Source organism: Meriones unguiculatus, chromosome 15, assembly GCF_030254825.1.
Source record: "Meriones unguiculatus strain TT.TT164.6M chromosome 15, Bangor_MerUng_6.1, whole genome shotgun sequence".
NCBI classification, from domain to species: Eukaryota; Metazoa; Chordata; class Mammalia; order Rodentia; family Muridae; genus Meriones; species Meriones unguiculatus.
The window spans coordinates 70,588,857-70,605,651 of NC_083362.1; the positions used below are offsets into that span (position 1 = coordinate 70,588,857).

The window sequence follows — 16,795 nt, forward strand, 5'->3', positions numbered from 1 at the left end:
TTGTGTGTATGTGTTTGTCATAATTTTTCTTTGCTTTTTAAATTCTGGTTTGTTTCATTTTTTTATTTGCCTGATTGTTTTCTAAAGAGAAAGAAAGACATTAGTCATGGAGTAGGGTGAGTGGGGAGGATCTGGGAGATGAAGAGGAGAAACCCTGATCAGAATATATATGAAAATGTTTTTTTCAATTAAAAAAAAAAAAAGGAAAGTTGATCTCTGAATTCTACACCTGTACTATGCCATGGCACACAAATAAATAAATAAATAAACAAATGAAGTCATTTTAACTTTTTTCAAAAAAAGCCAAAGGAAAATAGGAACTAGATACATTCCCTCCCTTGTAATTCCACCCAACACAGAGAAGTTTCAATTTGCCTCTGAAACCCAAAGGTAATTACAAATCATTCTTTAACTGCAAGAACCAGGTTGGTGCCAGCATTGATATTCTAAAGGGTCTTCTTGACTACGGGGGAGCAGATGGCAGAAGACTGCCCCTCCCCTTCTCAGCCCCTCACCCCCTTTTAAAAGCCCACCCGGTTTTTTCTTCAAGAAAGAACAACTTTCACTATTTTCTAATCAGCTTGAAGTATCCATCCATTCAGAAACTAAAGCTTGCCCATGCCAACACTAACCCCCTTTTCCTCCCCAAGCCTGTTTGTGCTCTGAAAGTTACAGGGAGCTGGTCACAACACCTGTCGCCAAGCCGGGGGGTGGGGGACATACCCACTTTAGTTGTTGTTGTTGTTGTGCGTATGCATATTTACTAGTGACTTATCTTTTAGTTAGGCAGCGGTTATTCCTAAACCAGCTGTATAACCAAATCACCACACAGAGACTAGGATTTATTTAACTAACCTATAGCACAATGCTGGGCAATAGTTGCTCCATCCTAAACCTCCAAGCCCGCATAGTTCCCTCCCATTCAGATTTTATCCATTATGCTTACTTTTAGTCATCTTTTAGGTCTGGTTCACCCCTCCTGTTGATTCCAAGCCCTCTCCTGCAGATGCTATGCTCCTCCCTTCTGCGGCTTCTCTCTTCCTCCCACTCCAGACCAGGATGTCCCACCCTATCCTCTCCATTGCTCAGCATTGTGGCTGATTGTTTTAACTGACAATATGAACAAATGGTGGCATCTTTACACAAACTTGAGACAAACTATCTGGATTGAAACCAGATAGTGGAGTAGAGAAATCAGCATTTGAATGAACAAGGGTAAATTATATACATTCCAAAAGAACATTATACCAACATTTCCCCCTTTAAGTCCAATAAAAGGCTCCTTTTCTTTAAATACAATAATAATTATAAAATTATGAAAACTATAGTCGGTAGCTTGTGTTCATGTGGGGCCAATCTTTGGCCCTCTTAATCCTCCCAACCATCTTACTAATGGGTGATGAAATCACTTTTAGGGAAGCAAATGAGCCAGTAGTAGCTTAGCAGGGACCCTCCTGCATACCAAAACCTTGCAGGCTACCAACCCTCTCTCCTGATGCACAGGCTTACCTAGAAACAGGCTGTTACCAAGCTGTCCAAGCACACTGACCAAGGGCAGAGATAAAACACAAAGCTACAATCTCCTCTGGAGGACTCTGATCTCAGGGACTGGGCAAGTGGCTCCATCAGCAAGCCGGAGGACCTGAGCTTGGATCCCCAGTACACATGGAAACAGGAAGACATGGCATCTGTGACCCCAGTTCTCTAGAGGCTGAAGCAGGAGAATATTGGGAGCTCACTGGCCATCCAGTCTACACAACCAGTGAGCTCCAGCTTCCGGGAGAGACCCTGTCTAAAAAAATACTGCGTAAAATAATTGAGGAAGACACCCCTGGCCTCATGTTCTAAGAATTCCTTCCTTTGGAAGATATAAACAATGCCATCACCCCCTCCTTCGGGTGGTCCCAAAGGCCAACCAAAATATGCTTCCACCAAAGTTTGACCTGGAGAACCAGTGAGTTTCCTGTATTATGTACCAAGCATGGGTGAGGGGTTACTTACAGGAGCATTGGTGACTCCAATGCTCCCACACTGGAAAGTCCTTAGCCAGCATGATGGTTTCATAGTTGCATAGATGAAGCCCCCTGCCCCTGTTAGTTAACCTGTCCCACCATTTAAACTCCAGCACCTGAACGCTGGTGGCTAAAGCTCAGAGTGGTTAGGGCAAAATTTCATACAAATGTGAAGCTAGAAGGAATGGCTGGAATCTTAGTTGCAGTTCCATTAGCCTTCCCCACCACATCCTTCTCTGAGTGAATGTCAACCTTCTACAGGCCTGCCCCTGTTGGTCTCTTACAAGCAGGCCCTGACAAAGATGGTAGCTGCTTTCCTCAATGGACTAAACTGCGTAATATCCCTACACATGTATATATATGGGCAAATAAATACACACACACACACACACATGCATGCACACACACACGCATGCACACACACACACACAAAGATGTCAGAAAATTTACAGCAAAGACACTGACTCTTTTGTTTGACAGGATCTTGCTGTGTAACCCGGGCTGCCTTCAAATTTACAATGATCCTCCTGCCTTAGCCTCTCCAAGTGGTATAATTAAAGGCATGAGCCATTTGGCTAGGAACTCTGATTTTCTTTCTATATTCCAGGCTGGAGAGAACAGAAGGTAGAAACGGTTCAGGGACACAGGGCAGGGACCCCAAAGCACACCTGTGCCTGCTCTGGGGCAGAGAAGGGATCCAGTGTCCTGTTCAGCCACTCTCCATCTTATTCCCTTGGGTCAGGGTCTCTCGCTGAACCTGGAGCTGGGCTGGAGGCCAGCAAGTGCCAGTGTTCTTCCTGTCTCCATTCCCCAAAAGTATGGGGTTACAGATGCATGCTGCCTCACCAAGCTTTTGACATGGATGCTGGGATCTGAATTCAGGCCTTCACAATTGAGCAGGAAGCTCTCTTACCTGCTCTGCCATCTCTCCAGTCTTAAAAAAATATCTTTAAAGGGTTATTAGATATAATAACCCTTTACTAAAAGCAAGGGCTACTGAATATATATATATATATATATATATATATATATATATATATATATATATATTTGTACATACATACATACATACATACATACAGAGACACTAGAGAGATGGCCCAGCAGTCAATAGCACTTGCTACTCTTGCAGAAGATCTGCTGAGTCTGGTTCCCAGCACCCACATCAGCTGTCTCACAACTACCTGTACTGCTACATTCAGGAGAGTGACAGCCTCTTCTGGCCTCCACAGGCACTCACACAAACATGCATGCACATGCACATAAACAAACCCATGCACATAAATAAGAATAAATGAATAAATCTTTTAAAAGTATTTGGAATATATATATTTTTTTTTTTCAAGAACAGATCTGGCACTGGAGGAAACTATTAAACAGAAGATAGGAATCCTCGTATGCTGGATGTAGTGGTGTAGGCCTTTAATCCCAGCACTTGGGAAGCAGAGGCAGGCAGACCTCTGTGAGTAACGCAACTGATGTGTGGGTCACTATGGCAACTGCTGATGGACTGTGATGCCGTGGGTGCAGATCAACAGTTAGTCCTAACCTAACTTCTGCCATGTCTCACCCCATAAAGATCCCAGAGCTCAAGCCTTGGGGATGAGTATTTGAGAACAGCTCTCTTGCCTCCAAATGTTATCACTTCATAAATGTTTGTAAAAAGTTGTCCTTTTGGCACTGGGCGTAGCATACCAGGCAATACAAACTTGGTTTGGTAATTATGGCTGCTGCATGAGCCTATGAGTGCTCTCTCTCTCTCTCTGTCTGGGTTGGAACTGCTTCAGCTGGGAGGGAAGGAGGGAAGCGGGTCTCCCTTCAAGGCTCTAAGACAATTGGTGAGTTCAGTCAAAACAATCAGTGGGGGCTGGAAAGATGCTTCAGTCAGGTAAGTGCTTCTCTTGGCACAAAGACCTTCTGAGTTCCAGCCCCTTCAAGACTGGTTTCTGGAGCCCAGCTTCACAGAGGAGGGCACCCATCCTCAGAGGAAGGACTTAGCAATTACAGGACAGCCAGAGAGAGCCAGGTGCCCTGTCCTGACCCAGGGACCCTACAGTTGCACTCTCTCCACTTGAAGTCCACCCAAGGACACAGATCACTTGAGGAGCCTGTCTGGGAACTCCTGGATTCAGAAACTGACCACCTTGGAGTGCACATGCCAAGGAGTGGATGTGACTGCCCTCTTTTCTCTGCCATGTGTCACATGCCCAGGAGCTGGGGGTGGGGTCATCTCAAGCCTGACAATACAACAGAGCGTATAGTTTCCAGTGTCCAGCCCTAACTCAGACCAATGGATAAGTCAGAGTCTTATTCAGGGACAGAGGATACTGAAAGCCCAGACACTCAGATTTGATAAAGCTCCATTGTATTTTAATAAGCAGGCAGGCCTGAGCCCCAGTGCAGGTAAAGAAGCTTCAGGCCGAGCAACAAACATGACACCTTGTCTGTAAAACTGTCAATCTGGTAGATGTTCCATTGGGGGCCCAGATTCCGCAGCGGCTGCTCTGAACTGAAAAGCTCTGACCACAGCTACCTCCTGAATTGGACAGGACGTCTAAAATTACAGCCAGACATTCTGCTTTGTGACTCAAATGCCCTTCAACTGCAGGCTAAGTTTTCTTCCCCTGTGGATGCTCATGAAATGAGGACACAAACAAAGCCACCTTGGACATTGGGTATCATGTCATGAGATGCTTAAGCCAAGATGCTAAAGACAGAAATGTGTTCTGTCACGTGGCCAGGGTGCAGAAGGTGATCTTTCTTATGAATGGCCAAGAATACTATTCACAGATGTAAGAAAAGCATAGAAAATCAACTATTTCCTTCTTTTCCTAAAACTGTTACAAGAATTTTGACACTTTATGAAAAATAAACAAACAAACAAACAAAAACCTCTTGCATTTCAAAGGAAATGTCAGCTCACTGGGAATTTTACTGAGCAAACATTTATTTCAGAATAAGAGATAAAAAATTATAATAGTTAATTTGCCATTTTTAAAACATATGACATGGTAGCCCTAGTAGAGAGAAAACCCTGAATCTGTTTATTGAATGAGACCAACCACAAACACTGATTTAACTTGTGAAACCAGATCTTATACAGGAAAAACTAATAATAATAAGGTCCTTTTCTTAAGCTTTCTATTTGCATACCACTTTTAATTATCCCCAAAATTTTAAACATTCATTCTTTTGCCAAGCACAGTGGTGCACATCTGTAATCCAACACTAAGGAGGCTGAGGCAGGAGGAGCCCAAGTTCCTACACAGTCTGAGCTATGTAATGAGACTGTCTTAAAAGGGTGACTCCGCGGGGAAAGGCACTTGCCACCAGGCCTAACAATTTAAGTGTGACTCCTGGGAGCCACATGTTGGGAGGGGAGAACTGACTCCTGAACGCTGTCTTCTGACCTTCCCACCACCAGAGAAAAGAATAAAGCTATAAAGATATAAAAACAATCATCATCTTTACTCTCACACGCGTCTTTGTTCTCAGAGTGAAAACTTTCTGAGATTCTCATTTGTGATTTCAAGGTTTCTAGAAAGAAAACATGGGGCAGATATTAGTAGACAATTTCAGAGATATGAACATTGAGGTTTAGGGACAGTGAGCGTAAGAGAGTTCATAGAGAAACCAGAGAGAGAAAGAATGAATTTGAACACTACAAAAGATTGCTGTTAGTTTACAGATGCCCCTTAATAAAGGGTGTGTGTATGTGTGTGTGTGTGTGTGTGTGTTAAAAGTCCAGTTTTTTTTTTTTAAAAAAAGGCTGATGAAATTAGAACTCTTGGTTATTATCACATTTCAGTCAGAGGCTGGAGTATAACTTGGTGCTTCATTAATGGCCTAAAATTTCCATCCTCAGTAACACCAAAAGAATTCTCAGTCAGAAACACATTTATTCGCCTGAACTACTGTTTCAAATTAGTATGCTTGCTCAGAAGAGAAGATTGTAGAACGGGCTTAATGAGAGCCATTAACTTAAATAAAAAGCAGCCATTAAGTGTCTCCCTTTTTCTCCAAGTGCAGAAATTGATACATTTTTATTTTCATTTCAGAGGATAAGTTCCTTAGGGAATGTGTGATTTAAAAAAAAAAGTGTCTAACTGTTGGCATATTTGGCAAAGGATTTTTTTCATTAAAATAAAATAAGCTTTACAAACAAATACAGTCCACATTAAATAATCCCTGGCTTCCGTGGCTAGCTCAATAGAACACAGGTGAGAATTCTACTGCTGCGTGGGCCAGAGAATGGAGATGCCTCTGGACCTCCCATTAGAAGAGGGCTGCTAGCCAGATGCTGACAACTTCCACCTTCCTGTACCCCCAGCCTCTTGGGAGGTTAGGGGGTTCGTTTCTGTTTCTTTGGTCAGATGGTTAGTTTTGAGACAAGGTCACTCTGTACCCCAGGCTGGCCTGGCCTGGAACTCGTGATTCTCCTGCCTTCTCTTCCAGAGTACTGGGATTGCAGGTGTGCACCCCCATGCCCGGTTTATTTCTTTTATTCAGTGTCATTTGCTTGCCATTGTAGTAAAGTATCCCAGTCGGACCTGTAATCATAATGACTTGAGTGAGCAGGGAAAGGAGACAGCCTGTGACGATGGAGTTAAGAGGTTGAGCTGCAGATGCGTCACTCAAGGACCAGTGTGTGAGCTTCCTGTCAGCAAGCATCTAAAGAGAGGGTGCGCAGGTCACTTATCAGCTTGCCTGGATAGAGAAAGAAGGAGGAAAACCAACAGGCAAGCCTCAAAGGCCGCCGGCAGCCAAAAGCCATGGTCGCCAGACTCTTCATGACACAGTAAGGCAGTTTGAAGAGGAGGAAACTGTGCCCCAAACTATCTCCATTGCCTCTCATCACAGGTTTAACAAAAGTGCTCTGACTTCAAACCGGCACAACCCCGTCTCCAGAGCCTGTAAGCCCCCAATCATGCCAAGAAGCAGGGTCCAGAAACATGAAAGACAACTGATCAGTAATTTATGAGGGTTTGTTGGTTTTTGTTTCTTTTACATTTCTCAAAGCAAAATGAGACCTCAGGGATAGGATATAATGTGGCCGTGGGCATAAATTATCTTTGTACATGGAGGTGGGGGTGACACTGTTTATAAGACTCTTCACAGACAGCTACATTCCTGATCTCAGTGCACATTAGGTTCCCACCAAGTGCTAGCTAACAGTCATTCCCTTGTCTGTCATTAATCATACATATGTTTCTGGTTTGACTTGGTTGGGTTGGGTTGGATTTTAGTTTTTGAAGCACAATCTGTTGTTGCCCAGGCTGGCCTTGAACTTGCTACGTAGCCTCAGATGATCTTGAACTCCTGACCCTCCTGCCTTCAGCTCCCATAAACTTCCATTCAACACCACACCCAGCGTGTATGTGTATGTAGGTTTCTGCTCTTTTGTTTCCTTTCCCGTCGTCTCCATTAAGGTTGTCTTCTGTGTATTGTTTTCTGACACCACAGAAAATGAGAATAGTGAGTCTTACTGTGAACTCATGAAAGATTAAATTAAAATCACCAGGAATGAATTTTTTATGGGCTGTAAAGCTCTAAACCATCGAGGAAGTTCTTCTGGGCATCGGAGTCTCATCAAGTTCTCACTTTACTCAGCTTCTCTGTTAGAACTGCAGATGCCTTACTCTGCCTGCTCGGACCTCAGTGTTGCTTCTCCTCCGGGAGACCTGCCTGCGAGCTGTAGAAGAATCCCACGTCTTCTGAACCGACTGGTTCTGTAATACTGATGACCCTTCTAGACAAATTATCTCAGATACTGAACCAAATGTTTGTGCTTCTCTGTTATCTTTGGGAAGCAGTAGAGAGTTCTTTTTTCTTGGATAATTTCTATGTCTATTTTTATATAAAAATACCGAGAGTTTTATTAAATGTCCTGTCCCTAATTAGTTCTCTCTCTCTCTCTCTTTTACCTAAATTGATATATATTGATACCACTCTTCTCCTATCTGCTTCTGCTACACCCTGAGTCTAAATTAACTATTTCTCTCAAAGAAGGAACTCGGGCATGCAAACACAGAAGCGGTCAGGCATCTCAATTCTTCAGAAAAAGCTGTCATTTGCCAGAAGACAAAAATGAGTATAAGTCCCTCCTCTGACCCCAACCAACCTTCAGGTCTCTGTTTTACCAAGGCTGGACTTTGTCCCCGAAGGGGTGGGTAGTGCACTAGACAATTTCCCCACCCCCCCATCCCCAAGAATGCCCATGTGTCAAGTCTGCTGGATGCTCATACGACCCATGCCCATCGTCAGCCTCTCTTTTCCCTTGAGGGAATTAACGCGAACTGAAACCAGTCGACGAAGGCAGGGACTAAGGCACGGATTTTTACCACTACAGGAAGGAAGGTTGTAACAGAAAACTCTGCCAAGGTCGAGCCTCTTTATCCCACTCACCTCTACTTGAAAAAAATGAAAGCCTATCCCACAGCAAGGGTGACCTCCTCGTTTGAAAGTAGAGCTGCTCAGAGCATTCTTAAGTGTGTTCAATCATTGTATCAATTTATACGAAACCAACTCAAACCAACTCGCCACCCTACGTGTTAGAAAGAAAGCCCATCCCAGATAGGTTCCTCCTTCCTGTGGTTTAATCTAGCTGTTTCAGATCAGTGTGGCTTTTGTTGTTGTTTTGTTTGTTTGTTTGTTTGTTTCCATCTTTGCCCTAGAGGATCAGCTGTGCGCACACAGGGGCTACCAATTCAACACTGAAGACGTTTGTAGGTTCTCTGAGCTTTAGCACACTTGCAAAAGCTGCGTTTATTTCCTGTCAGATCCATTTTGGACCTTTCCAGTTCAAGGTCGATTGCTGGCCACCTCCCATCCCACACAGGGCTTCTTCCTCAGACTCCCCAGTGCCCTGCTTGTGCCCTGGCCGCGAATGCATCCAGCCAGAAGGGCGACTCGGCAAGCCCCAGCTTGATGCCCTCGAATGTGTCCACCTGTTCCAACATCGCCAACCACCCAAGCTCAGAAAGGGCTGGCCGCAGGCCAAAGGAGGCAGCTGTCCTCCCAGCCTCAGGCTGCCCTGTCGGAGCCCTAGGGGTGGAAGAGAGGAAGGAAAGTGCCCCAGCACCTGGCACAGAGCCAACCATCCTTTCCCCACTTAACGAATCCTTGATACACACCGGTCCAGTAGGACCAGGAACAGAGCCCAGCTGGACACTGAGTATCCCACGGGGGACTCCCGGAACCGACTTCTCTGCTCTGCCTCGACGGGCACAAAGCCGGTGCTCAACCTGGGCCTCCCAGGAGGGGCGCGCCACTTGGTGGCCAATGATAGATCCACGAGTACCAGGGATGGGGTGGCTGCCGGGGCCCTGGAGCACAGGACACGCCCCGAGAGCCCTGGCTGGCATTGCCAAGGAACTGAGGTGGACAGCCAAGCCGCACTTAAGGGTGGGTCCCGGGTTTGCATCTACGAATTCCCTTCCTAAAGTAACAGAAGCTAGCAGATGGAGTGTTGGGGCCCCAGGGGCCGGAGAGAGGCTGCGTATCTCTGGGCGGTCGTAGTGGCCACTCACCTGGCAGTCGGTGCCGGAGACCCCAGCGGGACAGGTGCAGCTGTAGCCGGGCTCGGCATCGGCCGCGGGGTGCTCCTGGCCGGTCACCGAGCGCGGAGTGCACACGCCCCCGTTCCGACAGGGCTGCGCGGCGCACGGTCCCGGAGCAGGCAGGGGCGCGGCGGGCACCGGACTGGCCAAACAGCCGCCCTGGGGCCCAGCACCGAGCAGCAGCGGCAGCAGGGCCAGGGCGGGCAGCATCTGGGCACCGGGCGCCTGGGCGCGGCGGGGAGGCATGGCGGGCGGAAAGGACGCAGGAGCTGGGAGCGGAGCTGGGCGCGGTGGCGGCAGCGGTGCTAGCGGCGGAGATGGCGATGGCAGCGGCGCCAGCGGCTGGTGCTGCTCAGCGGGACCGGACGCCTCCTGCAGCTGCGGGAGCCCGTGGTTCCCGTGGCAACCGCGGGCGGGGCCGGGGGCGGGGCCCGCGGTGGCTGGGCGCCCGGCGGGAGGACCCAGGATGGGAACCCTTCTGCTCCGCCGTCTCAGCAAGTTGCGGGAAGGCTGTCCTCCGCCCCAAGACACCGGGGGTCAGAGCCGTGGGCGTGTCCAAAGGAAGGCCGGAAGGCACGGAGGCGGGGGCGCCGGCTGGAGCGGGCGGCCAGAGGATGCTGGGGTGGAAAGTGAGAGGCCCCCGCAGCCTGGAAGACTGCTTCAGATGGCTCGCAGCTGCCACTCGGGATCTCTCGGCGCAGAATCCCTGAGACCGCAGTGGGACAGGCCTGACCTCATTCTCGCGGGTGCTCCACCCGCTCCCACAACACTTGTTCCTGTCCTCGGCGCGTACAGCTCTGGCTCTCAAGGACCTGACCTCTCAAGGACCTGACCTTGTGCCTCCAAGGCCCTCAGCGAGGCCCTTGTCCTTGGTGCTGAACCGGCAGTCTCCTCTCCCGGCTCTGCTCAACGCGCCGCTCACAACTGGCGCTCACGAGAGCTCAAAAAAAAGCTTGGGGTGACCAGAAGCGGGGGATCCGAGGACCCAACCCTGTTGTTGAATACAGGAGGAAACCGAGACCCAAACAGGCTAGGCTGGAACCCAGTAGGTCTCTTGATTTGCCCCTCAGAACACTGCGGGAACCTTTGTGCCCGTTCGCAAAGGCCCTTCCAGCACACATTCGCTGCTAAACTCTGACGGGAAGGAGGTTTCACGGTGACCTACTTCAAAGGCTGTGGTATCTTCTCCGTTAGGCTGCTCCTGATGCGGCACGGAGGTCAAATCCACTGGGCGAAACTCAGCCGTCTTTGTCTGCACTCATAACTGACTTTCGCAGCCTCTGCTATAAATAGACCACAAAACTAGTTGCCTCTGTCTATGCAAAACTTAAAGGGGGGAGGGAGCGGGGAAAGCAGCCGGCCGGATAGCTCACATCTGTACTCCCAGTGGTACCAAGGCTGAGGCAGGAGAATCAGGAGGCTCAAGGTCAGTCTATCTAGGGAATTCAAGGCCAGCTTGAGGGGGGACGGACGGAAGGAGGGGGAGAGAAGGGAGAAAAGAAAAGAGAGGAAAAAGGAGAAAAGGAGAATAAGGAAGAGGAAAGGAGAGAAGAAAAAGAAAAAAAATAAATCTTTTGGATTAACAGACTGGGCAAATTTTCTAGAGAACACAAAAGATAGTTTTGTAAAAGACTGGGCTAATAAGGAAGTAGAGATTTCATGAGCTGCTTAAAGGTGCCACAGATCTAGTGGCCAGGAGCTGTTGAGAGCCCTCTAGTGGAAGCAGAAGGCGAACTGTCTGGCCTCTACCAAGCCTGTTTAGATCTCAAATAAAATCTGAAGCCCCTAGATGCTACAGGTGACCCCAAACCTAGACAGATCTATGCCGGGCAGGAGTAACTTACAGTTAGTGGACCCAGTGGTAACTGCATTTCCCTCCCACCTGCTGACTTTTTTTTTTTAAGTCCTAATTTTGTGCCACTCCAGCACCCTCTGCTGGCCCTGGAGTCATCATTCAGGTGGTTCTTGCTCTCTCCCGGCCATAGCAGAGACTAAACCAGTTCCTCTAGCTGCTAGGGCTGTTCACTTCCTTTCCCCAAGACACAAACGAAGCCAAAGGACTTTTTTTTTTTTTAATCAAAAAGGCTGTGAGCAATTAAAAACACACTTCCACAAATTAAGTTTTTGCCTAAGCAAACCCCTTTTGAATTTCTTAACACTTTGAAATAGGGGGGATGAGGAGCAACCTTATATTGTGAGGCTAATTTATGAATTTTCTAGGTAATTTCCCTTGTTTTTTTTTTAATTTTATGTCTTTAATTTTTAAAGGACGTATTATGGGGATGAAACACAATGCCGCACTATTCTGTCTCTACTACATGCTAACTCTTCCAGCTGTGAGAGGAATCTTCCAGCTTGTACTCACTAATTTTGCCTGAAAAATATAATAAAGCATTGACTCACCATGGACAAAAAGAACTGACAGACCGAAGGAAAGATAGCACCCAAGCCGAGCTTCACGGAGTGCTGAATTTATTGGGATTGTTGGCCAGTGTCTCTCAGTGTCTCGGCTATGCCACCAGCAAGTCACCCGAATGAGAGCTCTACCACCGAGGACTCCCACCCACTTCGGTCAGTTGCCCGATTCTCACACACAGTGGCAACTGGCTTCTCAGGAAGGGGAGGCTCTCATGAGCATCCAGGGCTTCCTTCCTCCCTCCATGATATTAATAGGCCACATCTTGTGTGGGACATCACAGCTGCTCTACTTCAAGATGCTAAAGGTCATTTTCAACCTGTAGGAGGCAGTTACATCACGTGTGCAGGGTCAGATGGTTATTTCTGGGGAACAGAACATGGGTCTGTCGCTCTCGACCCTAAAGCACCCGTGTGGTAAACACCAAGCGAGGGCTGCATTGCTATTACCACTCTGTTGATCATACACTTTCCAGATTGTAGCATTCTGTGATAGCAGGCAAGAAATGGACTGAGACAGTAGAGGAGGCTAAATGCCGTCATTTTTTTTTTTTTTAATTTGGAAGAGCAAACAGAAAGGCATGCTGTCTTAGTCACTGCTCTATTGCTGTGGAGAAACTCTACAACCAAGGCAAGTCTTATAAAAGGAAGCATTTAATCATGGGCTTGCTTACAGTTTCAGATGTTAGTTCTTCATCATCATGGCCGTGAGCATGGTGGCACACAAGCACACGCGGTGCTGAAGAAGTAGCTGAGAGTTCCGCATCCTGATCTGTGAGCAGAGAGAGAGAGTCTGGGCCTGTTGTGGGCTTTTGGAACCTCCAAACCCAACTCCAAAGACACATTTTCTCCAGCAAGGCCACATCTCCAAATCCTTTAATCCTTCCAAATTGTGTCACTCACTGGTGACTAAGCATTCAAATATATGAGCTTATGGGGGCCATTCTTATTCAGACCACCACACATGGGCTACTGAACTTCTAGAGTTAGGGTAAACAAGACCAATACTGTTTTAATCCAGAGACCTTGCTTTGGGAATCTGAATACTGAATGTGAAAGAGTTATTAGACCATTAAAGGTGTGGGCAGACCAATGGATGAGTGGATGCAGGACATGACTGATACTTGCTCTCATGAGCATCATGCCAATATCATAGGACAAACTATAACTAGAGGTCTCGAATATCAAAATTCCTGGTGGATGAATTGTGTTGAATTCCAACATTTACAAAGAAATTGTAGCCAAGCCACTAAGAGCCTTGGATGTCCTCAGATCTCAGAATTTCCAGTGCAGTAACTGTGAGAAATATGGTGCTTTCTGCTGGAGAAGCAAACGAGCCATTTCTGGGGGCAATGGGTTCTCTGAAAGTAAGCTAGGCTTCCTGGGATTTGTGGACATTATAGCAAGGAATGTCATTGGACCAGTGTGTGCAGGTTCAAGATCTCTTGCCTTCAGGAAACAAAATTTGGAGCCTAGCTCAAGACCATGCAGCAAAAAGTACAAGCCATTTCAGACAAGAGCCACCCAGAGTTACCAGAGAAAAAAAGAAAGAAAGAAAGAAAGAAAGAAAGAAAACACCCTGACCATTGATTTTAAAAGCCTTTAGTTTATTTAAAATGTCTCTGTTTATAATTTCTCACTAAACACAGTATAAAAATGTAGTGAGAATTTTGGTTTCTTTAAAATCCCAGTTATGTTGTGAACATGTTTTTGTTCTAATCCCAGGTATGAGATATGATGCTGCTTCAGATTGTTTGTAGTTGCTAACTATGATTTGTCTCATGCTCTAGGAGGGGTGTGGTTTTTTTCCAGCTGAGGATAGTTTACGTTTGGAATTCTGGGGCCCCTCATAAATGCCAGAGCCATGAGAGGGGCTGGAGGCCCTTCAAAGAAGGGGGCTGCTTCTCCCCCTGCAGCCTCTGCCTGCTGCTGCCTCTGCCTGCTGCTGATTTCGCTTTTGCTAATGCTGAATTGCTGGATAACTGGTTGCTAGTTGGAGATATTATGAGACTGAAGATTGGTCTTGCCCCAAGGAACTCGATGCCAAAGTATGGAGTATTAGGGAATGGAAAACTAAAGCATATAGAACCTTCGAAGGTCTGCCCATAAAAGCCTAGCTCACTGGCTATGCGCCATCTCCTAAAAGTTCTGCCACCTTCAAAATAGCCCCGTAAGCTGGGGACCCAGTGTTCAAAACATGAACCCAAGAAGGACATTTCACAAGTCTACAAATATTTTTTAATTTTTATAATTTTTACATAAGGTAATTAATATTTATTACATTTTAAAATTTTATTTTGGGTGTGCATGAGTCATGGCTTGCTCTTTTGATAGAAAATCTATAATATATAATCTAACCCTGAGAACGAATTGCAGGAGTTGGTCATTTCTTCTATCATGTGGGTCCTGGGAATTGAACACAAGGCATTAGACTTGGTAGCAGGCACCTCTACCCACTCTGCTAGCTCTTAACTGTGGAGGCTGGAAAGTTCAGTAACAAAGGGCCAGTATCTCTGTCCAGGGCCTTCTTACTGCCTCATCAGATGACAGACAGTGAAAAGACAAGAGAATACAAGAAAGAGTCTAACACATCCTTTCATGAGAACATTGCTTCCGTCCATGAGGACAGAGTCTTCCTAGTGTAACAACGTCTAACCACCTCACACCTTAATACTGTACAAGTGGGAACTGAATTTCAGTGTGAGTTTTGGATAGGACAGACATTCAAACCATAGTGCCCCTTTCATTTCCGTTTTTGATAGAAAATCTATAGTGATAATAACAAAATACAAAGACAACGCACCATGACTATGGCCTTATGGTTGAAGGCCCCAGCACACATAGCCCTTCAACCCCCACCCTCAAAACTCTCGAGATAGTCTCATAGCCTAGGACCTGGAACTCCTCTTCATGCAAATAAAGCATGCACAGCGTCTCAGTCCCGGCAGTATTGTACACTTGCCCCAGAAAACGCCTTCCCACTCCCCAAAGTTCATATAGCCCTCGTTCACCCCAAATAAAGAGCACAATCTGTTTCACTGAAAATTGTCTAACAGCTATAGCACTGAAATCCTCAGAGAAGGCGTCTCTGCCCACCCAGCTTTACCACCCCTGCGCTCCCAGCTGGACCAGGATCCTTCAGACTTGCCTGGTCAGGCCTGCTTCATCCTTCCCAGCAAGGGGCCACAAATGGGCCACAGTGGAGAAACTCCTGATATTGTTTTTGCTAATGGACGGTAAAGGCTAGGTGAAATGCCTGCCAAGGATTTGCGTTTGTGCTCAGAGCTTAGTGCCATCAACTCTGGTCAGAGAAGCTTCTTCTCACAGTGAGTGGCAAGTGACTGCAGAGACCTGGAACAGCCACCGGGCTAATAAGAGACAGAATGCTTAGTCCTAAACAGGACATTGATTTAGCACCCCAGCTCGGAACCAAACATTCAAATACCCAGGCCTCTGAGGGAATATTTCACATTCAAACCACAGCACCTTATAAGGTGACTGCTCCTCTAGAGCTGCTGAAATTCGAGAATGTCAGAAGAGGGTGGCACAAGAAAGATCTTTTCCAAGGGTGTATCAGCTACTTTTGTGTCAACTTGACACAAGCTAGAGTCATCAGAGAGAAAGGAGCCTCACTTGAGAAAATGCCTCCATGAGACAGGGATATAGACAAGCTCATAGAGCATTTTCTAAATTAGTGATGGATGAGGTGGTCCTATACCTGGGCTGGTGGTCGTGGGTTTTATAAGAAAGCAGACTGAAGCCAGGCATGGTGCACACCTTTAATCCCAGCACTCAACTCAGGACGCAGAGACAGGTGGATCTCTGAGTTCAAGGTGGTTCCAAGATAGCCAAGACTACACAGAGAAACCCTGCAAAAAAAAAAAAAAAAAAAAAAAAAAAAGGAAGGAAGGAGGAAGGAAGGAACAAAGAAAGAAACAAAGAAGATTGGGCTGAGCAGGCCATGAAAAACAAATCAATAAGCAGCACCCTCCCTGGTCTCTGCCTCAGCTCCTGCCTCCAGGTTCCTGCCCTGCTTGAGTATCCTGTCCTGTCTTCCTTCCGTGATGAACTGTGAAGTGGAAGCATAAGCCAAATAAACCCTTTCCTCCCCAGGTTGCTCTGGCCAGAGTATTTCATCCCAGCAATAGAAACCCTGACTATGACAAAGGGAAAACATCGCACTGATGAAGTCAATCATGGCCCTCAGTTGGGCCTCAGTTGGGCAAGGGCAGAAACAGAATATACCCCAAATCTCTGAATTTCCTGTTATTACTTTCCTACTTTCTCTCAGCACTTCTGCACTCTCAAAGTCTTCACAACCCAGTCAGACCAAAACCCAGCACTTAAATAAAGACAACATAGCGGGTGATTTTACATGGAATTTAAAATCTTCACAAAGAACTACCACAGTAACAGTCACCATAACAATGACCTCACTCCCATACTAACCGCTACCCTTAATATGATTAGTCATTTGAGCATCTTGGCACATTCGGTCATTTTAGCTCTTTCTGAATAATCATCGAACAATTCCTCTGTGCTGTCTAAGACAAGTTCTCTCTTAATGTTCTTCCTCTTAGACTTGTTCTGATTTGAATTAAACCACTGTTCTGGCAGCTGTTTAAAGTAATTTCTTATACATTATCATTCTCATATTGATTGGATCTTGGGCAGGTTTAATTTCCAAGCCTTGAATATAAAAGACCTGAAGGAAGCAGACCTTCCCTATATAAATATTTCATAAACCTCCTGAAGTACCACCAGATGGAAATCAGATCTTTCAGATGCCCAAGAACAGGGGAGATATTT

General features: G+C 46.4%; 1 protein-coding gene across 1 annotated transcript in view; it reads right to left on the reverse strand.

Annotated features, from left to right (window-relative positions):
- Dner (delta/notch like EGF repeat containing) overlaps positions 1-10,469 on the reverse strand; it is a 277,351-nt gene extending 266,882 nt beyond the window's left edge. Inside the window, exon 1 of the mRNA XM_060368734.1 lies at positions 9,542-10,469. Within this exon, the coding sequence (XP_060224717.1) occupies positions 9,542-9,817 (276 nt within the window). The 5' untranslated portion in view covers positions 9,818-10,469. The remainder of the gene's footprint in view (positions 1-9,541) is intronic.
- Between the last annotated feature and the right edge of the window lie 6,326 nt (positions 10,470-16,795).